At 41.4% G+C, this 24,889-nt stretch overlaps 3 protein-coding genes across 4 annotated transcripts; 2 read left to right on the forward strand and 1 right to left on the reverse strand.

Annotated features, from left to right (window-relative positions):
* Nucleotides 1–3,657, reverse strand: LOC122864609 (NACHT, LRR and PYD domains-containing protein 3-like). Its single transcript, XM_044172163.1, has 4 exons — nucleotides 3,641–3,657; nucleotides 2,944–3,022; nucleotides 2,553–2,781; nucleotides 1–2,385 (listed from the first exon to the last, which is right to left on the reverse strand). The coding sequence occupies exons 1-4, from the start codon at nucleotides 3,655–3,657 to the stop codon at nucleotides 1,574–1,576; spliced, it is 1,137 nt and encodes a 378-aa protein (XP_044028098.1). The 3' UTR covers nucleotides 1–1,573.
* Nucleotides 3,658–7,971: 4,314 nt separating this feature from the next.
* LOC122862893 (gastrula zinc finger protein XlCGF57.1-like) lies at nucleotides 7,972–24,382 on the forward strand. 2 transcript variants are annotated; one of them, XM_044168752.1, is made up of 3 exons: nucleotides 7,972–9,995; nucleotides 17,825–17,962; nucleotides 22,858–24,382. In XM_044168752.1, exons 2-3 carry the CDS (start codon nucleotides 17,872–17,874, stop codon nucleotides 24,051–24,053), a joined length of 1,287 nt encoding a protein of 428 aa, XP_044024687.1. In that variant the 5' UTR covers nucleotides 7,972–9,995; nucleotides 17,825–17,871; the 3' UTR covers nucleotides 24,054–24,382. The 2 variants fall into 2 exon arrangements, with proteins under 2 accessions (XP_044024687.1, XP_044024693.1); XM_044168758.1 differs by lacking the exon at nucleotides 7,972–9,995 and having other exon boundaries at nucleotides 17,557–17,962.
* Nucleotides 9,989–14,988, forward strand: LOC122862888 (gastrula zinc finger protein XlCGF57.1-like). Its single transcript, XM_044168738.1, has 2 exons — nucleotides 9,989–10,124; nucleotides 11,658–14,988. The coding sequence occupies exons 1-2, from the start codon at nucleotides 10,034–10,036 to the stop codon at nucleotides 13,331–13,333; spliced, it is 1,767 nt and encodes a 588-aa protein (XP_044024673.1). The 5' UTR covers nucleotides 9,989–10,033; the 3' UTR covers nucleotides 13,334–14,988.
* Nucleotides 24,383–24,889: the final 507 nt, after the last annotated feature.

Here is a 24,889-nt window from a genome sequence, read left to right on the forward strand (position 1 = left end):
GTGTCTACATTATTTCGTCGTTTTCCAGGAACTGTGCTTTTTTGTTATTACCTGTATTCATTGATTCAAAATTGGTTAAAAATGTCTAAAAGAATTTCATGTCAACTCTACAGCACTATGGTCAACGTCTGTTGTTTTAAAATGTGATTGTTAAATTAAATGACTTGACTTACCTCCCAATAACACAGTTTATTTCTAATTCAATGGACCTTGAATTGATCTCTTGTGTAAAACAGTGGATTCTTAAACTGCTCGTACTGTATTTGTGTTATTTCAGTTAAATCACAAGTCTTTCGACAAACTTTGATGAGACACACTGGACAGCTGATGTGTTGGATTTACCCAGTTGACTTTAAAACAGACGTTCAGATGTTTCCGTACAGTACTCAGATGCCATATGTATGTTGAATTATAATATGTTGTTGTGGCGGCAACAAACGTCCAAGTGACCACCAAGACATATCCCTCCGCCCCGGCTGAGCAAGGAAACAGTCTGTGGAAACATAAAGAGGGAGTTCTGTAGAAAAAAGACGAAGTTTGGAAGATCCCCACTTGATTTGTCTAACTCAGACTGCTGAAGCCTCAGATTAACTTCCCCTGAACTGAACACAATGCATTTGTTCGAGTGGTGTGCATTTTCACTCCTGTCTCTTACAGTGTAGTCGTGTTGGAAATGGATCAATCGTATCCTTAAAAAGGCCTTTATCATTTTTAATTAAGATCAGAAATACTACTTTGGAAGTGTTTGTGCTTGATACTCTCAGTCGTGAAGCTTTCTTTATTTAAGCGAAAGCAGGTTTATTTTCGGCTTTAGTCAGGAGGACAAATGTGACGTGGTAGGCGGTGTATAGATAGAGTTAAAAACACACCAGCAACAGTTAGTTTTTTTTTTTGAAAGAATGCTTCCGATAAATGAGAAAAGGAAGAAGATATATCAGGCTGTGACACACACACAACACTTGTTAGCAGACACATTCACTGCTGGTTTGGTTTGCACATGGGGTTTGTCGACAAGAATATAAATGTTGAATATTACCAGACTTCATTCCTCTTCAGGGATTTAATATACACAAATAAGTCTTTTTTTAAAATGTCATAATGCAGACACCCACAGCATAGTATGAGGACACCTTTGCAAAACAAAGAGCAGGTTGTCTTTTAAAATTAAAACCATGTTTGACACTGTGTATCTGTTTGTGAATCTAAATAGTCTGATATGAGTCTTTTGGCCCCATATAAACATCTGATATTTCTAATATAGGGTCACTTATGCACATATAATATATGTAGAAACCTATACTTTAAAACGTATTAATTCTCTATGTATGAGAAACATAATTTAGCATAACACACAAGTACTGCCGAATACCTCCTTTATGACGTTATGATGACGTTTTCCCTGATGTCCACTGGATGGCAGCAGTGTCTCACTGAACTACATTCAGAAACACGGAAATCCAACATTTCCACTTTTTTATGAACATTTCTGCTGATTTTTGTGTTGTTTATTAGTTTCTGTGCAAGGAACAGTTCCAAAAACATTCAGGACACCACTAACCCATTTAAACATACTTTACTGAGATTGATAGTTCGATAAAAATGCCAAAAATACTGTAAATGATCCAGCAGAAGACTGGGATGTGGCACATGATGTGGCAGCTTCGTGTTGTCTTGATGTGTGAGATGATGCTGCTGGCCTGCTCCTCATCTCTGAATCTCTGCCTGAAGTAGTCCTCCTCCTGTGGGAAGCAGGTTCCCCCCTGATGAGGTTTGTCAGCAGCACATCCATTGAGGTGGACTCTGTAACATCAGTCAGGACCTCATTGTTGTGGAAGTCCAGAGGAAGTCGACACTCATCCAGACCGTCAAAGATGAACACAACCTGGAACTCTTCAAACCTGCAGATTCCTGCTTCTTTGGTTTCAGTAAAGAAGTGATGAACAAGTTCCACCAAGCTGTACTTTTTCTCTTTCAGCACATTCAGCTCTCTGAAAGTGAATGGAAAAGTGAACTGTATGTCCTGGTCGGCTTTGTCTTCAGCCCAGTCCAGAGTGAACTTCTGTGTTAAGACTGTTTTCCCAATGCCAGCCACTCCCTTTGTCATCACTGTTCTGATTGGTTCATCTCTTCCAGGTGAGGGTTTAAAGATGTCATCTTGTCTGATTGTTGTTTCTGGTCTGTCTGGTTTCCTGGATGCTGTTTCAATCTGTCTAACCTCATGTTCATCGTTGACCTCTGCAGTCCCTCCCTCTGTGATGTAGAGCTCTGTGTAGATCTGGTTCAGAAGGGTTGGGTTTCCTGCTTTAGCGATCCCCTCAAACACACACTGGAACTTCTCCTTCAGGTTAGATTTAAGTTTACGCTGACAAACTCCAGAATGACTTCCTGAATGAACACACAACAAAGAAGATCAGTAAGTGATTTATAAAGAAAATATGACAATTTAATTCTCCTAAAGAATGCATATATAAACACATTTCTCTCCATCTCTTGAGACATCAGTAAATGTCTCATTTATCCAGCATGTTAAATCTTTAGACAAGTCCTCTTACTGCTCTGCAGACAGTCAGCCAGCTCCTCCTGCTTCATTCTCCTCAGGAAGTGCAGTGTGATCTTCAGAAATGCCTCTCTGCTGCTCCTCCTCTGCTCTTCATCCTCACCGTCCAACACCTCCTCATCCTCCCTCTGACTCTCTAAGCATTCTGGGTAATCTGAACTCAGAACCTTCTGCATCTTCTTCAGCTCGTTCTTCACAAAAGTGAAAATGTCCTCCTTCAGCAGCTGGAACAGAATATTATATGAATGAAACAATCAAACTAAAATCATGGAACCAAACATCAGATCCATGTTGGACAGACTGACAATCCACTGGTCTGAAAAGTGCAGCCTGGAGATTATTGTGACCAGAATAGATGTAAAAGCAGTTGTTGTACATGTACAGACCATAAATATGGAGTCCAGGTGTGTTTGATGCTGCCGGGCAGACTGACCACTGGGAGCCTCTGAGCTCTCCTGGTTGACTCTGTGGAGGAATCATGAAGAATTAGCTCACATTATGTCCGTCCACACAGAGACAAACACGAGCTAAAGGTCCTTTGAGTTAAAGTGTTGATTACAGCATTGAATCAGATGGTTTCCCGTGACATTAAAGTGTTGGTCAAACTGCTGATCCCACTGTGAATCAACAGTCCTGTCTGCATTTCTGTACTGTGGTGGTTCACGAGCTTCTCTGGTTTAATCCATCCAGCTCTTAATGACCCCTATAATACTGTGGACAGCAACACACATCTCACACAAGCTAATTGCATGCTACCTGTCCAGTGCAAATTAGTAGTGAGTGGGAGGAATGACACAAAGCTCACTCTGGTGCAACACATTTAATTCCTGTTGGAAATATGAAAATACAGTTCAGATCAGCAGCACTCTCTGTTGTGTGGATACTCATCATATACTGACAACTACTTCTACTCTACTGGCGTCAGCTGCTGATGCCCTATTATCATTATTCTTTGACATCATAACCCATTACTGTATACTGTAACTAATAACAATTAACACTTAAATGCCATTGACAGCTCATACAAAATACCATAAACACACATTACTATTTCAATTTTCTTTCCACAGGTTTTCTGCTTACCTGTTCTGGATCTTCATCCCAGTCTTGCCAAGTTGGACTTTGGTCCCTGGTCTCCATCCACTTCCCCTTTCCCATTCTTCAATAGCTCTCTTTATATCCCTACCCCTTGTCTGAGTCCTGCACTTGAGTCTAACCGTTCTATAAAACGTAACAAGTAACAGGTAAATAACAGGTAAGTAAAAACACCAGATAGGTAATAGAAAAGTATTAACATTGCTGTCGTATAATAATATGAACTTGTCTTGTCATTTACTACTTTTAAATCTATATGTATTAAGCATGAACTAGCATCATCTAACTTGACACCAGACTCAGACCACCAGCGCACCTCCGTCTGCTGAGCTGCAGAATGATGAAGAGATGCTCTGACGCTAACCTTTCAATCTGCTACTGACGTGACGGTTGTCGGGGACAGCGTTATATTAAGGTTATATTGAAAGGGGAACATGATGGTTCATTGTTTATTAACTTTCCAGCAATGTATTTCACAAACTAGTTAGCAGCTTTCTGTGAACACACCGCTTTGACTCCACCACGTCTGCTCAGCTGTGCTTTCAACCGAATGAAAGACTCCAATCCAAGACTTGGCAAAAAGAAAGAAAAGGCCAAAAGTTGTGACTGACAGTTATGACAGAAAATATACAAACTTGGCTTTCCTTCCAGTGCACTGTGCAGCGAGGCATGGAGTTGAGAGATGAGGATGATATAGGAACTGGCGCCAGGCGTTTCTATGTCCGCCGGAGAAGAGATGAGCATCCAGGGCAACTCATACACCTGCCTTCCATCATTCAATTAGGAGCTATTAGAGGCCATGTCTTCTATTCAGGCCAGCCCAAAACTTGCAGGAAATGCGGCTCCATGACACACTTGGCCGCAAATTGTGATACAACACATTGCAAGAACCGCAAAAGTAACAACCATGCTACTAATGATTGTTCACAACCCATGAGGTGCAACCTCTGCGGTTCTTCTGCAGACACCTTCAGGACCTGTCCAGAATCATATGCAAACAGGACTCAACAGTGTCACATCAGCAGGGGAGGTCCAGGAAAAAAAATGACATTCAGCCAAGAGCAATTGATGATTAAGTTCTGAACAATCTTCACTCCTTATAATTTAACATGCCAACCCTCAAAATAGTCATCATTAACACCAGAGGACTGAATCTGTTTTCAACCGCTTACATAGTAGTGGTGGGGACATTTTCCTCTTACAAGAATGTTCTCTTCCCTTTATGGAGAGCTATAAAAAATTCAAAGATGGACAGATGGAAATCAGAATCAGTCTGGTCTGGTGACAGAAATAGAGCTTCTGGGGTAGCAAGTTAGTTTAATAAAGGTACGTTTACCATTCAGAGGGTAGAAAAAGTTATAAATGGTAGAGTACTGGTGGTTGACATTGATAGAAATGGGACAAAACTGAGAGCTATTAACATCTATTGTCCTATTTTAACATTACATAATCTCCGATCCTTGGTATGCTGTGGATAGGAATTTATTATTGGGGGTGATTTTAATTGTATCATAGACAAGAGAGACAGGACCTCAATGTTAAATTCTGCTTCCCGACTTGATACAAGCTCCCATGTTCTGAAGAACATCATGGAAGACTGTAATGAAGATTGATGAATTTATTCCTTTCCAAGGTGACAAAAAAACTAGAGGACGGTTTTTAGAGTTATCAATCACAGACATAACCAAAGCCATGTTGAGCATGCAAAATAATACAACTCCAGGCTTGGATGGTCTCCCTTAGCAGTATTATGTTACCTTTTGGGACCAACTCAAAAAACCTTTGTTGGAGGTATACAACGAATCTCTTTCTAGAGGTGTACTCCCACCGTCAATGCGCAAAGGTGTAATGTCACTCCTGTTCAAGAAAGGACAAAACAATTATTTAAAGAACTGGAGACCTGGACTGGATAACCTTGCTTGGAGTTTATCCAAAAATACTGTCCAAGGCATTATTTCTTCGAGTCCAGTCTATAAACTGTAATCTAATAGATATTGATCAAACCTGCGGCATATTAGGGTGCCGAATGACAAACAGTCTAGCCCTAGTCTGAGATTCCTGTTTTGTACTGTCAAGAATGAAATTCCCCACTTTGCTTTTTGGGACAGGATCTGGAGAAAGCCTTCGACAGCATCAGTCATACATACATACATACTTAAAAGTTGTTTTAACCCTAAAATGAGATAAACGCAGTACTAAGGCATCATAAGGTATCATTTTCAACGTCCACATGAATATTGAAATCACCTACAATAACAACTTTATCTGTTTTGAGGACTAAACTTGATAAAAACTGAGAATTCAGATAAAAAGAATAAGGATCAGGAGCGCGGTACACTATAACAAATAGAATTGGCTGTTGTGTTTTCCAGGTCGGGTGTGAAAGACTAAGAACACGGCTTTCAGATGAGTTATAATTTAGTTTAGGTTTGGGGTTGATTAATAGGCTTGAGTCGAAGATGGCTCGAGGAACATGAGTATTAATATGACTGGGCAGAGTGGATTCATTTAAGCTAACATATTCTTCATGACCCAGCCAGGTTTCAGTGAGACAGAATAAGTCAATATGATACTCTGATATTAATTCATTCACCAGTACAGCTTTAGATGACAGAGATCTGATGTTTAAGAGTCCACATTTAATTCTCCTGTTTTGTTGTGCTATTTCAACGTTTTTGTTTAGGTTTTTATTTATAACTCCTCTTCTGTTAACTTTAGATTTTATTAATTTAAGTGGTCGGGGGGCAGAGTTTTGGGTGGGTAGCTGCTCTGGAAGCGCAGAGAAGCCTGTAGGACTGAAACTCTGCCTCCTGGTCTGAACTCTGAGCTGTCATGGTTTAGGTCCACTGGATGACCCCAGTGGGTAAATTGACAGAGGAACAATGCAAATATGCAAGGGCAAACATAAATAGCAAAGTCTTGATGAACACTCACAAAGATCTGGCATGACAAATTGCACACCAGTGTTTGCCTACAAAGGTTTTCCTTGTACCCAGTGCCCCAGAGAAACCGGTTTGAGCGGTTCCTGCATCTGTGTGACCTGTGGTTAAGTTAACGGTTAAGTTCTCGTCTCCAGATGAGCAAAGCATCCCGTCTAACTGCTGAGCAAGCAGTTGAACTATGGGCCTTTCGCTGTGCTAACATCTCCAGGTTGTAACCGACATCAACGCCTTTTACCTACCAGCTTTATGCATGTTTAAAAATAGCGATGGCTTACTGAAAACAGCTTGTTAAGCAATTTTTTGTATCTTATCACATGTTTTGTATTTGACGTAGATGGGTTGAGCTTTATTCATTATCTTGCTTGTGACTTGAGTTTTTATCATAAATGGAATATAGCTTGAGCTTTTCCTGGTCTCCACCTGTGCAAAAAGGAGACACAGAAGGGCGTAGTTCTCTTCTTTTTCTTTTTCAGTTTTGCTCTTGTGCAGTTTGAGTTTTAGTTTGCAGCTTTAGTTACTTTGCAGATTCAGATTATTAATACAAAATATAAATCAAGTCAAGTAAATTATGATGTATTATTATAGACTAAACTACTAAGTAACTAAAATTAGTGTTTTGTGTGAACCTGTGTGAGCCATGTCAAAGACAAATTTTTCATTTCAAATGAAATCTAACTAAAATGGAAGGAGCCTCTGTCTGTCTGTCTGTCTGTCCGACCCAAGGAAGTGCAGTGTCGAGTGTGGTTTGCACGAGCGGTTCTTGAGAAAGCTGACAAACGTTGCCCTGCAGAGCCGGAGAGGCCCCGCAGTTCCAGACCACAGACTGTATATAAAGATGGACGACGCGTCTCCACTTCCCCCACTGTGCACAAATCAAGCCACAACATCCCGGATACAGGAGCAGCCATCTTGCTCTGGTGACGTCATTTGGAGCCGGAGTCTGCGCAGTAGTGATCGGGGGTGGAGCCGCAGTGTTGAGGTCCCGCCCACACACCAGGCCGACTCAGTCGTGAGCAGAGCTCAGCTGTCAATCATGACGTGAAACCAACTTTTTATAGCATCGAATTACTAATTAGAACCAAACTTATCAGAAAAATGAACACTTGAACAAACATCAGCGACAGAAACCGTCTTTGGGAAAAATGTATTTGACGTGTACTTTGAGTTTTTAGTTTAGCTGATGTCCCTTCCGCTAACATGGAGGGGGCGGGGTCTTTTTTGGCGTATGCGCCAGGCGAGCAATAGTAAAATAGCTATCCAGGTATCCAGTTCTGATAATACGTCTATGTTCCAGACCCACAGTTTTAGGCGTGACCTATGCGAGTTTAAACAACAGCCGGTTTTGCCGAGAGCCTTGTATGGATAGGGTTAGGCTTAGCCCTCTCTCCCAACGGCTGTGGTTAAACCTAATGAGGCGTCAGCTAATTAGAGTTCTAATGTTAATGTTTTGATAACCCTACGCAGTGGTTAACTTAATGTTATTAAGCAAAGTTAGCTAGCAATGAATAATGTCAGCCTATCCTTTGTAATGCCTGGGAACCAGCTACAGCTTGGGCTAGCTGGCTAGCTTCAGCATGAATTCCTGAATTTTATCAGTGAGACATTTCATTCATTCACTGTTACGTCTGGATGAAAAACATCTCAGAGTAAGATTTCAGTGGCAGGGCTTTTCTTTCAGCATTTCTCGCAAATGCTGATAACCTTATAGTATATAATCAAAAAATGTTATTGCGTATTATGACATTTTAATATATAAAACAATTATAGCCTACATTTTGCTTTTCGTGTGTGCAGTGTGTCTTTGGCCAACCAACTGGACAAAGAAAGCGTGATCACAACGTCCGTAGTGACCTCCCTCCCCTGGAGTCCTGTCCTTTTCAGGATTGATTTTAAGATTTTATTGCTTGTTTGTAAGGTTTTGAATGGGCTGGCGCCACCTTATCTAGCAGAACTCTTGCATCATCATCATCCTCCAGTTGGAGCGCTGAGGTCGACCAACCAGATGCTCTTGGATCTTCTGAGATCCAGGCACAAAACTAGAGGCGACCGAGCCTTCGGGTGGCTGCCCCTGATCTCTGGCACAGTTTACCTCTCCACATGAGAGCTGCTCAGACTCTAGAAACGTTTGAGCTGCTGCTAAAGACCCACCTCTTTTCGCTGGCATTCAGTTCAAGTTGAGCTTCACACCTTGACTTCATCTGCTACTGTGCCACAATTCTTTTATTGTTATTATGTTGATTGTTTTCTTCTTATTTGTTATTTACTTTTATATTTGTTTTGTAAATCTGCTATATAATTAAACTTAAAGAAAGAACAATTAGAAAAACTAGAGGAGGAATTGCAGCGCGAAATTAGAAACGAGGACATGAGAGGACTGCGAGGGAAACCACTGTACGGGACCAGCGCAGTGTCCAAAAAGAATTAAGGAAGTAAAAGCGAATAAGATCAGAGCAGAAAAGGGATCGTCATATGCGGGCAGTGGAGAGAAACGGTGAAAGGGTGGTAGTTCAAAAGGAAAAAGAGAAGAAAGGAAATGGAGACGAGCAAAACATCAGTATGGACAAGAAGCGATTTCTGGCATTTATTGCCACGGTTACAAACTGTGCGGCTGAAATGAAGGGGAAGTCAGAAAGGATTAAGATGGTGCTGGACGCTGCAAGAAGGTTCCTGAATGCTGTGGACACATCTGGAGAGGATCCAGATGTTACACTGAGGGAAGGAGCTGCACCAACTCAGACAGCTGGGTCTGGGTTAGAGAATTGACTATGGCATGGGATCACGTTGGGTGGACACTGTTTAAAGTTTAAACTGTGAAGCTGTTAAAATTCAGTAGGTGGCGGTAGTGCGCAATTAGGGATGCCAACCGCCATAAAACACAACAGAGGAAGAAGAAGAAGAAAAAATAAATAAATGAATAAATAAATAAATAAATAATACCGGAGGCCAGGGTATCGGCCCGTTCTGAACGGGCACTGCACTAGTAAGATCCAGTCGGGGTGAACCAGCAGAGCCTGTATGTTTGGATAAACCTGTTGAAGCGGACTTTGTGTGAACTTTCGGGATGTTTCACCGCAGACTCATCTCCTGTTAGCCAAGAATGCTAATGGAGTTAGCTTAGCTTGCTAGCAGGAAGTAGACGGAGACGGAGCTCGGCCTCACAGTGCGAGTCGGAGTAGCTTTGATAGAGACCAAACTGTGTTTTTCACGGAGCCAAAGTGTCCAGACAGACCTGTCTGAAGAGACTCTGCGCTGTTCGCTTTATTTGAAAATGTTTAGCATCTGAATTATCTCCCGGCGTCCTGCGGAGCTAATGGAGTTAGCTTAGCTTGCTAGCAGGAAGTAGACGGAGGCGAACGTGATGTAACTTAGCAACACAGCGCGCATCAGAGTGAGCAGACAGTTTTAACGGAGTGAGTCTGGAGGAAAAGCTGCTGTGAAAATGTCTAAAGTCCAGAACGAGGAGGAAGTTTGTGGACAACGCAAACTGCTGGACGCTGTTTTCCAGCCTGATGTCCGGCTGCACAGAGCAGGTTTGTGCACTTTACTTGTTGTTTCACTTTGAACTGCTGGGAAACAGCTGCGGGGGAAGAAGTGTTCACATCCTGTACTGCAGTAAAAGTACTGACACCACTCTGTGAAAATACTCCACTGCAAACTAAAGTCCTGCATTAAAACTTACTTAAGTAAAAGTATTGAAGTATTAGCAGCTAAATGTAAAGTAGTGATTGCGCAGTAAAACGCTCCTGTCAGTGTTTTATTATATCTGATGTTTCTGCATTAATATTAATATACACATTAATATATGTGTTGCATTTTACTGCTGCAGATGTTTCAGGTTGAGCTCATTTTAACTACTAGAGCCCGACCGATTTATTGGCCCATATTGGCCTATCGCAGACATATCGGTATCATCGGATCGGCATATATGTCGTCTGATATGAAAGCTGTTTTCCCCAATATATAATATAGAAAGAAATGCTTTTGGTAATATATTGATGTCACTACAAAGTTTATCCAGCAGCGTGTGCTGCGACAACTGTGCCAGGCAGAGCAGAGTGAGCAGTGTCCGCTGCGTGTCATCTAACGTAAGTTATCAGAGACGACCGACAGCAGCCACCTCACTATTGGTTAAACTGTAAACCAGCACAAAAACTGATGCTCTTTTCTGTTCAGCTACAAAAGTTATCATGCTGAAGATCCACACTGCTGCCACAAATGCGTGTTGTAACTGCTGCCACACGTGCACAAGATGATTTTACTCTGGAGACGTTCTACATACTCTACTATTAAGAAAGGCTTATTGGCTTATTTGACAATGCCAATAAAGTTTGTTCAAAACGTTTCCAGTGGACGAAGACTCATGCGTTTCACAATAAGCATAACAATTAGCAGCATGAGCCCATAAACCAGCTGAGGTAACCAACCTACTTTGACAGACAGTAGTCAATTTGTTAATTACCATGTGTAACCATATAAACCTGTATAAAACTAGTGTATTCACCTCATTCAGGGAACAGGGTCTACACACTTTTGTTTTCTGTCTAAAGTAAAGTCCTCACTCACTTAGACGGAACAATTACAGAAGGACTTCTTTCCATTTGTAATACTGATTTTGCATGTAACTGTAGTTATTCCTGCATTTCTCCTACTCATTAAGTACTATAGCCCGAACGATACTGGACTTTAAATGCCAAATCAGTATTTGAGGTTTTTATCTAACAACAAAATATCAGTATACTGGTAGACACAATATATACATATTTTTTTTTTTTTTTTTTTTTTTACATAAACACATCATTTAAACAAACATTTTTGATGAGCATCCCTTAAATTATTGTAATAAGTAATCTGCTCAATCTGTTCTTTAACAGATTCGACACACCGGCTCCTGCTCATCCCCCCTCTATTGGTTTATTTGAACTCAGGACTAACGTGCTTGGAATCGCAGATGCCTTGATCGCAGTCATTTTATGGCATTTCTGCTCTGATGAAGTCAATGGTTTAAATGTTAACAGGAAATTCGTTTTATAAAACATGTTTATGTATTTCATTATTCTCCACAGATGTCCAGCTGCTGTTGAGTAAAGATGATCACCCTGAGCAGCAGGACTGGAGCCCCAGTCTGGACCAGGAGGACCCACCAGAGCCCCCACAGATTAAAGAGGAACAGGAGGAACTCTGGACCTGTCAGCAGGGAGAGCAGCTTCGAGGGCTGGAGGAGGCCGATATCACCAAGTTCACATTCACTCCTGTCCCTGTGAAGAGTGAAGAAGACGATGAAGAGAAACCTCAGTCCTCACAGCTTCATCAAAGACTCACTGAACAGATGAAAACAGAAGCTGATGGAGAGGACTGTGGAGGACCAGAACCAGCCAGGAACCCAGATCCAGATAGACATTTACATCCAGCTACTCAGGACAAGACGTCAGACTCCTCTGAACCTGAGACTGATGACAGCTGTGATTGGGTGGAGACCAGGGAGCCTCAGTCAGGTTTAAACCCTCTGCAAAACAAGGAAGTACCTGTAAGTGATCAGGAATGTAATACTGGAAAAACATCAAGTAGCTCCTCTGAATGTGCTACAAGCTCTGGCCACGAGGGACATCTGCAGGAACTCAATGGAATCCAAACAGGAGAGAAACCATTTAGTTGCTCACTTTGTAAAAAAACGTTTCAACGGAGAGTAGAGGCTGTGAGGCACGAGAGAATCCACACAGGGGAGAAACCCTTCATTTGTTCTGTTTGTGGTAAAGGATTTCCACAAAGATCAACTTTGACCAAACACCTAAGAGTTCATACAGGAGAAAAACCTTTCAGTTGCTCACTTTGTAAAACAAGTTTCTGTCTCAGACACAACTTGTACCAACACATGAGATTGCATACCGGGGAGAAACCATTTAGTTGTTCAGTTTGTGGTAAAGCATTCGCACGAAAGGCAGATCTGACAAAACACTTGACTGTCCACACAGGGGAGAAACCATTTAGTTGCGGCGTTTGTGATAAAAGATTCACTCGGCGTCATCTCTTAAAAAAACACAAGTGTGTTGGTGAGAGCAGAGGAGCAACCTTTGGCCACAAGGGACATCTGCAGCAACGCAATGGAATCCAAACCGAAGAGAAACCATTTAGTTGCTCAGTTTGTGGTAAAAGATACCCCGGGAAGAACTCCTTAATGACTCATATGAGACTTCATTCAGAAGGAAAATGTTTCAGCTGCTCAGTCTGTAAAAAAACTTTTCCATGGAGAGGAGGTGTTGTGAGGCACATGAGAATCCACACAGGGGAGAAACCCTTCAGTTGTTCTGTCTGTAGTAAAGGATTTGCACGAAAGGAAGATCTGAGACGACATTCGACTGTCCACACAGGGGAGAAACCCTTCAGTTGTTCTGTCTGTGGTAAAGGATTTGCACACAGCTCAACTTTGACCTCACACTTTAGAGTTCATACAGGAGAAAAACCTTTCACATGCTCAGTTTGTAAAACAAGTTTTGGTGACAGAAGCAATTTGTCCAAACACATGAGAATCCACACAGGGGAGAAACCCTTCAGTTGTTCAGTTTGTGGTAAAGGATTTGTAGATAAGGGAAATCTGACACAACACTTGACTATCCACACAGGTGAGAAACCATTTAGTTGCAGCGTCTGTGATAAAAGATTCACTCGGCTTCATATTTTCAAAAACCACAAGTGTGCTGGTGAGAGCAGCGGAAGTAAAAGAAGCTGCAGAGATGCTCGTTGAACTAATTCCGTCCAGCAGGATTGAAGTACCGAGGACAAGACTTGGTTCAACACTGATCAGTACAAAACTGATACAGATGCCAAAATAAGTCGTGCTTCATCTTTTCAGTTAGGATGAAGCCACGTAGTCATTTTAATTCTGTTTTTATTTGTGTCTACATTATTTGGTCGTTTTCCAGGAACTGTGCTTTTTTGGAATTACCTGTATTCTAATTCAATGGACTCTCCTCTCTGTTGAATTGATTTCTCATTATGTGTAAAACATAAACAGTTCATTCTAAAACTGCTCATACTGTATTTCTGTCAAATTAAATCACACGTCTTTTGACAAACTTTGATTAGACACACAGGACAGCTGTTGTGTTGGACTTACCCAGTTGCCATATGGTAAATGGACTCTACTTATATAGCACCATTTTCCTAATCTTTCTGCATATCACTCCATTCAACTGCTCATCAGTTGAAAGAAACTAATTATTCATAGACCGAGGGCAGCAACTTGGGGTTCAGTGTCTTGCCCACGGACACTTCAACATGTGGGCTGGAGGAAGCTGGGATCGAACCGCCGACCTTCCGATTGGTGGATGATCTGCGCAACCACTAAACCACAGTTGCCCCGTATGTATGCTGAGAGAGTTGTTGGTTGTAATCATTCTTCAACTGGGTATCTCCGTCCCGGGACTCGTGTGGATGTTTATTGCAGCTGTTTTGTGGCGGCAACAAACGTCCAAGTGACCACCAAGACATATCCCTCCGCCCCGGCTGAGCAAGGAAACAGTCTGTGGAAACATAAAGAGGGAGTTCTGTAGAAAAAAGACGAAGTTTGGAAGATCCCCACTTGATTTGTCTAACTCAGACTGCTGAAGCCTCAGATTAACTTCCCCTGAACTGAACTCAATGCATTTGTTCGAGTTACCATCAGGTCTTTTCGGATCGGGTCATAAAATTGATTTAATTTTAGACCGGGTCCAAACTTTTGGATCTATGAAGACCTCTTTAGACTCTCTTCAACCAGCAGTAGCTGTTTCTACATGTGCTTATCTGTAAAATGTCACTGAGATAAATGTAAAATGATGTGTTGCTCTCCACCGCTCACTAACATCATTGATTCAAACTTGTGCCTGCAGCTTTATTTAGTAGCTTTATGGTTCATGCGTCTTTATTTCACTATTTCACTTTCGCTAAACATTTACCTTAATCATCACCTAGAAGTCATTTGTAAGAAATAAGTAAACGCTAACTTATCATTAACAAACAAGTTTCTCTGCAGAACATCTCCTTCCTACCAGGTCGTTACAGTCTGTAAAGTCTTCCAGTGAACGAAGAATATCTGACTTGTTTCCAGTGTTATTTTTCTTGATTTCAGCGCAGCGACATGCCTTCTGTCTTGTTTCAGGATAAAGATTCATTTTGAGAAGATTTTTGGAACAAGTTTTTTTTTTTTTTTCACACTGGAAAGTGGTTATAATATTCTCATGGTTTAAACATACAAGCATGTTTTCATTTGTGTTAAGAAAATGTTTTTTAAACCTCAAGAACGGGCATAAATGAGTAAATATAATGTTTTTAATTGATTTAGTTGATTTATGATATGAATCCATTGTAAACTTTTTGTAAACCATTAAAAGTTACTAATAAAAATGTGTAATGCTTTAATAAGTGTGTTGATTTATCATTTGGAAAACCAAATAGCTATGGAACAATATTTATATTTCATTTATAGATCATCTGTAGCATTAATTGTAAATAATCATGCAGAAAGTAAAGTAAACTTTTTGCAAATGTACTGGAACGTAAAACAAACAGTTTCTGGCTTGTTTAATTTGTTTCTAATGATGAGAAAAAACATGATGACCATGTTCATAAACTCATCTAAGTGTATCTATAGTGACATAATAAACGGGTGAATGAAAAAACTCATAGGAAATGTTTGTGTGATTATGCTAATACGCTGATGTTCAGTAACTCTGCTTGTTGGTGGACCACTTGGAGATTTGACGAGGAAGAAGAAATAAAATGAACCCCTCTGGTTCCGCTGCATCGATTTGAACTGTCCTTAGCGAGGCCGACAGTGTTATAGTATATACAGTATATATCCTTTATTTAACCAGGTCAAAGTCTCATTGAGATTCAACCCCTTGAGCAGTTGAGATCTTAGGAAGATTAGATGTTAACTGTTTGCAATTTGAAAGTGTCATGAATTTGGATTTGTCTGCATTTAACACCAACTTGAGTTAAATGGGACTGAACATCAAAGGCAGACTACAGGAATCCAAGGGTTTGTACTACTGAAGGGGATGAGCAATAGATAACTATCACCTGCATAAAAATGGAATGCAGCCTTTGAAAAATTATCACAAAGATTATTTACATATATAGAGAACAGCAGTGGTCCTAGTATGGAACCCTAGTAGTACACATTGCACTGTTCATTGTCTTTGTGAAGAACCTATTGAGCCTTCAAAAAGCTGCAAGACCCCCTCGGACTCCTCCTGTCTCCACATCAGTCCTGGAGTGGAAATATACTGACAGACCATTCACCGAGCAATGCCGCATTTAGTGGCTCAGACATCTGGGATGTACCATTCACACACACCACTAGAGGGGGGCTTAGCCCAACAGTCCCTTATAACAGCTGACAATAATCTTTATATTACAGATTACCTGAGTACCTCGAATGTAAGAAAAAGGCTCACACAATAGACCAGTTGCAGCCCCCCCCTCCAAACCCTATATCCCAGAACCAAGTCCTTTCTATAGATCCAGTCTGTTTGGCGCTTTCACCAGCCTGCCACTAGTTGTCCTATAGTGCGCTGTGGGTGGTAAGCTTGTAAGAGTTCTTGGCCGCTTGTGTCACTATCCACAGTGTCGCCACCCTTGTCCATCGTGATTTGGGTGGGATTACTGTGCTGCTTGCTGTGTTTCTCAGGGTGAGAGAGAAAGTGGGTGGGGGAGGATTTAAATGGAACGCACTTGACCTTGTACACTTTCAGCCCAAACTATCATGGATCGACCACCAGTTGTATGTTTATATTGCTTTTTACAAATGATCAGAAATATCTGCAGACTCATTTCAATGAGGCGAAGGCGTCTTCTGTGGATAACTGCAATATGTAGGCACTTTGTAATTAGCTGCATCAGTTTCTGATTTAGAAATTTCGGTTTGTGATCTGTATCATGATTATCAACAGATAATGTTGGTAATAAAGAAATCACACAAGCTGAACAGAACAACAATCCAAGTAAATGTTAACTGCAATTAGTTATATGACATTTTTCAGTAAAATATTACGCTATCAATGAGATTTTCTTAAGAAACTATCTGCTAACTTGGTAACAGGAATGTTGTCTACATTACTGCCACCTAACCGTGGATGTATTTTCTTGCACCAAATGCATAACTGCAATGCATTGTGGGCGTATATACCTCTGGTATAGTTTTTCAGACAAATGAAACGACACTTATGATGGCGGCAGGGATTCCCCCGAGGGCAAGTGCCAAGGGGAAGTTAACCAGGGCATACTGAAGGACAAATGAAACGCAGACTATGATTGGGCCCATTCCTCTCTCCTCGGTGGTGCGCCGATGGAAGAGCGCCGCCAGAAATGGAAACTGAAAGTGAAACTCAAGTTTCTGGAGAGGAGTCCCATGGCTCTCCTTTGCTTACAGAACAAAAGAGCATGCAGTCTCCTAATAGAGTTCAGTTAAAGTCACACAAATGGATGAATTCATCTGTGAGCCCGGTAGGCCTTGTTCCTAGGAAGGTTCAGACTATCGTCCTGGGTCTCACAATCCTAAACCGGATGCTCTCTCCCGCCAGTCAGATCCTGAGAAACACTGTGCTGAGCCCGAGCCTGTTCTCCCTCCTTCCTGCCTGGAGGCCGCAGCTACATTGGAGACTGAGACTGTCCTCCGGGAAGGCGGAAGTATAATATATGTAAGACTATTACGATACCATCAGTGCAGATATTATATACTATGGTTATGTAATTATACTTAGAGTTGTCTGTATTAATATGTATACATACTGTACATTAATATATATAATAATAAATACATTTTGCGGACATTATGCTTTTGTACTGTACTTTACTTTGAGGCATTTCTATATTTGCTTGAGTAAAGGATCTGGGTATTTCTACCATTGTTAATTCTTAACAAAGTGATAAAGTTTGGTCACTTTTATTTTGAAAATCAGCAAATATGTGGTACCGGAAGCAACTGTACTTACAGAGGCTAACATGCTAACTTTTTCCGTTACGTACCACGTCCGTTACCATAAGATCCAGTCGGGGTGAACCAGCAGAGCCTGTATGTTTGGATAAACCGGTTGAAGCGGACTTTGTGTGAACTTTCGGGATGTTTCACCGCAGACTCATCTCCTGTTAGCCAAGAATGCTAATGGAGTTAGCTTAGCTTGCTAGCAGGAAGTAGACGGAGGCGAACGTAATGTAACTTAGCAACACAGCGCGCATCAGAGTGAGCAGACAGTTTTAACGGAGTGAGTCTGGAGGAAAAGCTGCTGTGAAGCTGTGAAAATGTCTAAAGTCCAGAACGAGGAGGAAGTTTGTGGACAACGCAAACTGCTGGACGCTGTTTTCCAGCCTGAAGTCCGGCTGCACAGAGCAGGTTCGTGCACTTTACTTGTTGTTTCACTTTAAAGTGCTGGGAAACAGCTGCGGGGGAAGAAGTGTTCAGGATCAGGATCAGAAAAACTTTCTTGATCCCCGAGGGGAAACTCTTTTGCTACAGCAGCTCACTGTCACGTCAGTGCACACAGGAATAGAAGCACTGAGCAAAAAAATATAATACACTATAATACAGGTCAGAAAATAAATAAAGTACCAAGTGGGTATAAGTATAAAATAAAATAAAAATAAAATAAGTGTCAAGTACAAAGTGGGTTTACCACATCCTGTACTGCAGTACAAGTACTGACACCACTCTGTGAAAATACTCCACTGCAAACTAAAGTCCTGCATTAAAACTTACTTAAGTAAAAGTATTGAAGTATTAGCAGCTAAATGTAAAGTAGTGATTGCGCAGTAAAACGCTCCTGTCAGTGTTTATTATATCTGATGTTTCTGGATTCATATTCCTGCTGCATTAATGTGTGTGTTGCATTTTACTGCTGCAGACAGGCTGAGAAGCGAGGTTGAAGATAAATTCACTTTTTATTCCCAAAAGTAAAAAAATAATGAAACTCCGAGCTCTCCTCCCGCCGGCAAATGGTTCTGCAACAGAGCCGAATCCGGTGTGGCTCCGGGTGTTTATTCCTCCAGAAGCTTCAGCTCTTCCCCCGGCTCTCTCCTCGGAGCTCCCCGACGTTCAGCAGCTGTCTGACGGCAAGCAGCGGCACTGCCCCCCCGCTCCTCCTGGTCCTCCCCACACAACGCTCTGCAGAGCCCCCCCGCGATACATGCGAAGTTTAATATTTTTAGAGCAGCAGAGGAGGGATCCCTTTCCCAGGTCGGACAGACAGACATTGGCATGCTTTGCTTCGTATGCACAACACCGGAGTTGGCGCTAGCGAGGAAAATAGTAAGTAAGTTGATGAAACTCCGGTGATAAGTCACTCTGTTGATACATTTCAGCAGAGTAAATGTAGTGCAAGAACATGACAAAAGCTCAACAGCAGTCCAGAGTGAGAGAGAGAGAGACCCTGAATGGAGAATGTCTGAAGGTAAACTAATCCAATATAGGAACCATGTGTACTTATCTTCCGTGTATTTAAAACAACTTTAGATTTTAAATCGAATCACGAGGCAGCCACTGTAAATAAGGTAAGCAAATATGCCTAATGTAAACATCACTACTAATACCTCGGGAAAACATAGCTACACTTTGCTCGATGATCCCCAAGACTTTTGGAAAAATACTCTGTGGACTGACGAGACAAAAGTTTAACTTTTTGGGAGGTGTGTGTCACATTACATCTGGTGTAAAACTAACACCGCATTTCACTGCTATGATGCACTCTAAATCTTGACTGAAAATCCTTAAACTATTGTTATAGAATTAATAGCACAGAATTAAATGCAGATGGGATCGCTTCCTTGAATCAAGTCACAGCACTATCAGATAGACATCTAGAGTAGGAGTTTTTGCCTAATGGCGTGTAGTCCAGTAGTAGGAGTTCAAAAGTTATTAAATAATGGTCCAATAATGAAGGATTCTGTGGAAAGACTATTAAATGTTCAATTTCAATGCCATATATCAGAACAAGGTCGAGGGTGTGGTTAAAACAGTGAGTGGTTTCATGCACACTTTGACAAAAACCATTTGAATCTAATAATGAGATAAACGCAGTACTAAGGCTATCATTTTCAACGTCCACAAGAATATTGAAATCACCTACAACTTTATCTGTTTTAAGGACTAAACTTGATAAAAACTGAGAATTCAGATAAAAACTCAGAATAAGGACCAGGAGCGCGGTGCACTATAACAAATAGAATTGGTTGTAGTGTTTTCTGTGTTGGGTGTGAAAGACTAAGAACAAGGCTTTCGAGTAAGTTTGAGTACAGTATTTTTGATGATGGCTAGTTTATTGTCAGCTAGGGGTGGGCGATATGGCCCTAAAATAATATCACAATATTTCTGCAATAACAATATTCTTGAAGATATGACAAAAATCGCCTTGGCCTCCCTGATCTTTTCACCCGCGAGTCCGTGTCCGGGGGTGTCTGTTGTATTTTCATCTTTTATTACATATATGTGTGCGCATGCGCCAACCTGTTGCGGCAGCTCCGTCTCGTCGTCTGTAAGAATAAGTTAAACTACGCTCTTTACGAAGATGAGGGTAGAAAGTGTTTTGGTACTTTTTTTCGCCGTGGAACTTCTTCTCCTGCTACTCGGTCGGGGCACCGCTGCAGATCAGCTGTTTGGCCGCATTGTTTACACCAGGAAACAGCTGATCGCGCTGAAGCCGAGCGGCATGGCGCCCAGGACTACCGATGTCCCCTCTGAGATCTGGAGGAGGACACACCGAGGATGCAGAGGTGGAACGAAGCGGCGAGGGAAGAGAGAGGGGTGCAGACAAAAGAGACTTAAGAACAAGAGATTTAAGCCGTGTCTGCCTTCTCTCGTCATGGCCAACGCGAGATCGCTGGCGAATAAAATGGACGTTAGCCCGGACACCAGGATATCCCGGACCATAACGTTTCCATCGACGGCTTTCAGACTGTTCGGGCCGACAGGGATCACACCGGGAGCGGTAAGTGGAAAGGCGGCGGGCTTGCTGTTCTAGTTAACAACAGATGGTGTAACCCTGGTCACGCTACTATCAAGCAGAGTATCTGTACCCCGGACATTGGATTGTTAGCTGTGGGACTGTAGTAACACTGACTCTTACATTTTTTACAGATTTATGAGTGACCATAGCAGGACATGTCAGGGTGACGACTGTAATCTGAGAGCTCCAGCACCAGCTGACACAACTTCAGTATACAAGACATGATCTGAACTTTTTTTCATGAAAGTTATGGCTTTTGCTGTTTTGTGCATTATATATACACAGTTTAAATTTCCATTGCATTGGCTATGAATAAAGTGCTTTATTTTTAAGGAGAGTTGTTATTGGATTCACGTTGATATTTCTCTGTTTTATTAGAGAAATATCATGTTCTATCCAAGCGACAACCTCCGGGGCTGAAAAATTAAGCCAACCTGGAAGTGCCAAAAACTGCAGTTTATGGAATGGCCACGTGAGGCTGGCTTCAAAAGCAAGTCACTCCCCATAGAGCACCATGTTAAAATGCCCAACTTTACAGCAGAAATCAACATGTTTACGGCCTGGTTTAAAAAAAAACTGTTTCAATCTCTATAGCTAATTAATAAATATTAATAAAAACCTGGTCCATTTAACATCCTGACCTGACTACTAGTTTTGCTAGTAATCCTTTACTACAGGTAGTAAATAGTGACTCTGTAAAGAGCACAAGACATTTCACAGTCAAAATTTATTATGGTGTTGACAGATCACAATAGTTAAACTTAGCACAAAAGCTATACAATATTCTCTACAGTATTTTGCAAGGATATCAAACAGATAATTTGTTTCCATGTTCACGTTATGTTGACATAGTACAGGATAAAGTCTATTCCACAAATATTTCTGCCTCATTATGGTAAGTGTCACTGGTCTGACATATAACTGTGTACATAGAGGAAAACACATGGGTGGCTACAGTAATCACTATACTATTACAGTACTTTCGTACGTTTATAATATAATTAAAATACTATATTATAATAATAATAATTAATAATAATAATAACAATAAACTATTTCTATAGCACCTTTAGAAACCAGAGTTACAAGGTGCTTCACAAAATACAATACCATACAGATCAAACAAAAGAACAGCATTAGAAGTTCAAGTAGTTAAACATAGAAAGATAAAATGTAAACTCAATGCTGTAGATGAAGCCAGGAGGAAAGAGAGAGGACAATGACCGCTGACCCTCTTCATTGACCTGGTGACATTCTGGGTCACAGGTCAGACCAGTGGGAGCTGAAAGCTAGGCCCACAGGAGGAGTTCACACCTTCGGGGCTTCTGGGAGACGGAGTTTGATGGCTCACCTTTGTTTACAGGACAAAGGAGCATGCGTCTCTTAATAGAGCTCAGTTTAAGTCCCACAAATGAATGAATTTAAATGGTGGAGTGCCAATTGTCCCAATACAGACAACAATATTATGTACAGGAAAAGCCAATTCTTCATTTGTTGAGCTGTTGTTATCATGAGTTACTGTGACACCTGTAATCTCGATTGCTGATGTTGCTCATTTCTCCCCATTTTCGGGTCTGATTCCCACTCGAACATGTGCTGTTGTGATGTTTTAGGTTTGGAAGCGGTTATTGATGGGATATTCATGGTAGAAGCGCAGTTAAATGTTAGCGATTCCCTGGCTGCAAAAACACCATCAGGGCTGATCATGGATGTATAAAGAGAACTGGATATAGCGTCGGAAGCGGGGCCCCGTTCATTCCTATGAAAGCCGATCAGTGGCACATGAAGCCAAAAAAGTTCGACTTCCTGGTATAAAATTACTCGGATCTTCCGCATCATGGGGCCCATAGAGCAAGCGCACTAGAAACTCCGCCAGCCAACTTCCTGTTTAGCCCTCCGCTAACTTGAATGGGGATAAAATGATTTAATTGTGCGGCTCCTCTAGATTTTCCAAATGAGCATAATAATGGGACCTTTAAGATAGGACAAGCAGGAAATGTTTCTGAGGCCCCAGGTCTGCATACTGTATGTCCCTCCTGCTCCCTGAAAATAATGGATTAAGAAGCCCTTTTCTTCTTATTAAAGTAGCACCAGCAATTGTCCGACAAATGAGAATTAGGTTGATTTACCAGAAGGTGTCAGCCCTACATGATATGCTTGTAGTTTGTTTTAGTTTGAATGACTTCCAAATATGTTGCACAAAATGTGCATCTCCACACGTTTAAGAAAGTTAACGGGAAATGACTGATGATTTCTAAAATGTGTTCATGTATTTCATTATTCTCCACAGATGTCCAGCTGCTGTTGAGTAAAGATGATCACCCTGAGCAGCAGGACTGGAGCCCCAGTCTGGACCAGGAGGACCCACCAGAGCCCCCACAGATTAAAGAGGAACAGGAGGAACTCTGGACCTGTCAGCAGGGAGAGCAGCTTCGAGGGCTGGAGGAGGCCGATATCACCAAGTTCACATTCACTCCTGTCCCTGTGAAGAGTGAAGAAGACGATGAAGAGAAACCTCAGTCCTCACAGCTTCATCAAAGACTAACTGAACAGATGAAAACAGAAGCTGATGGAGAGGACTGTGGAGGACCAGAACCAGCCAGGAACTCAAATCCAGATAGACATTTACATCCAGCTACTCAGGACAAGACGTCAGACTCCTCTGAACCTGAGACTGATGACAGCTGTGATTGGGTGGAGACCAGGGAGCCTCAGTCAGGTTTAAACCCTCTGCAAAACACGGAAGTACCTGTAAGTGATCAGGAATGTAATACTGGAAAAACATCAAGTAGCTCCTCTGAATGTGCTACAAGCTCTGGCCACGAGGGACATCTGCAGGAACTCAATGGAATCCAAACAGGAGAGAAACCATTTAGTTGCTCAGTTTGTAAAAAAACGTTTCAACGGAGAGTAGAGGCTGTGAGGCACGAGAGAATCCACACAGGGGAGAAACCCTTCATTTGTTCTGTTTGTGGTAAAGGATTTCCACAAAGATCAACTTTGACCAAACACCTAAGAGTTCATACAGGAGAAAAACCTTTCAGTTGTTCTGTCTGTGGTAAAGGATTCACACAAAGCTCAAATTTGACCTCACACTTAAGAGTTCATACAGGAGAAAAACCTCTTACATGCTCAGTTTGTAAAGCAAGTTTCAGTTTCAGAGGCAATTTGTCCACACACATGAGAATGCATACTGGGGAGAAACCATTTAGTTGTTCATGTTGTGGTAAAACATTTGCACAAAAGGGAGATCTGACAAAACACTTGACTGTCCACACAGGGGAGAAACCATTTCGTTGTTCAGTTTGTGGTAAAGGATTTGTAGAAAGGGGAAATCTGACACAACACTTGACTATCCACACAGCGGAGAAACCATTTAGTTGCAGCGTCTGTGATAAAAGATTCACTCTGCTTCATATTTTCAAAAACCACAAGTGTGCTGGTGAGAGCAGCGGAAGTAAAAGAAGCTGCAGAGATGCTCGTTGAACTAATTCCGTCCAGCAGGATTGAAGTACCGAGGACAAGACTTGGTTCAACACTGATCAGTACAAAACTGTGATTCAGACTCCAAAATAAGTTAGGATGAAGCCATGCGATTCTGGTTTTTTTTTGTGTCTACATTATTTCGTCGTTTTCCAGGAACTGTGCTTTTTTGTTATTACCTGTATTCATTGATTCAAAATTGGTTAAAACTGTCTAAAAGAATTTCATGTCAACTCTACAGCACTATGGTCAACGTCTGTTGTTTTAAAATGTGATTGTTAAATTAAATGACTTGACTTACCTCCCAATAACACAATTTATTTCTAATTCAATGGACTCTCCTGGTCTTGAATTGATCTCTCATGTAAAACAGTTTATTCTTTAACTGCTCATACTGTATTTGTGTTATTTCGGTCAAATTACAAGTTTCTGGACAAACTTTGATTAGACACACTGGACAGCTGATGTGTTGGATTTACCCAGTTGACTTTAAAGCAGATGTTCAAATGTTTTCGTACAGTACTCAGATGCCATATGTATGTTGAGAGAGTTGTTGGTTGCTGTAATCATTCTTCAACTGGGTATCGGTTTCGTCCCAGGACTCGTGTGTAAATGGACTGTAAGTATATAACGCTTTTCTAGTCTTATGACCACTCAAAGTGCTTTACGCTACATGCCATTCACCCTATTCACACACATTCATACACTGATGGCAGGTGCCAACTGCTCATCAGAACAAAGAAACTAATCATTTACACACACTCACATACCGAAGGCACAGCGCATGTGGTCACTCATGCGCCTAGGGTACGCTGCCACCTGGTGGAGATCCCAATACA

This window comes from Siniperca chuatsi, linkage group LG2 (genome assembly GCF_020085105.1).
Source record: "Siniperca chuatsi isolate FFG_IHB_CAS linkage group LG2, ASM2008510v1, whole genome shotgun sequence".
Classification (NCBI taxonomy): Eukaryota; Metazoa; Chordata; class Actinopteri; order Centrarchiformes; family Sinipercidae; genus Siniperca; species Siniperca chuatsi.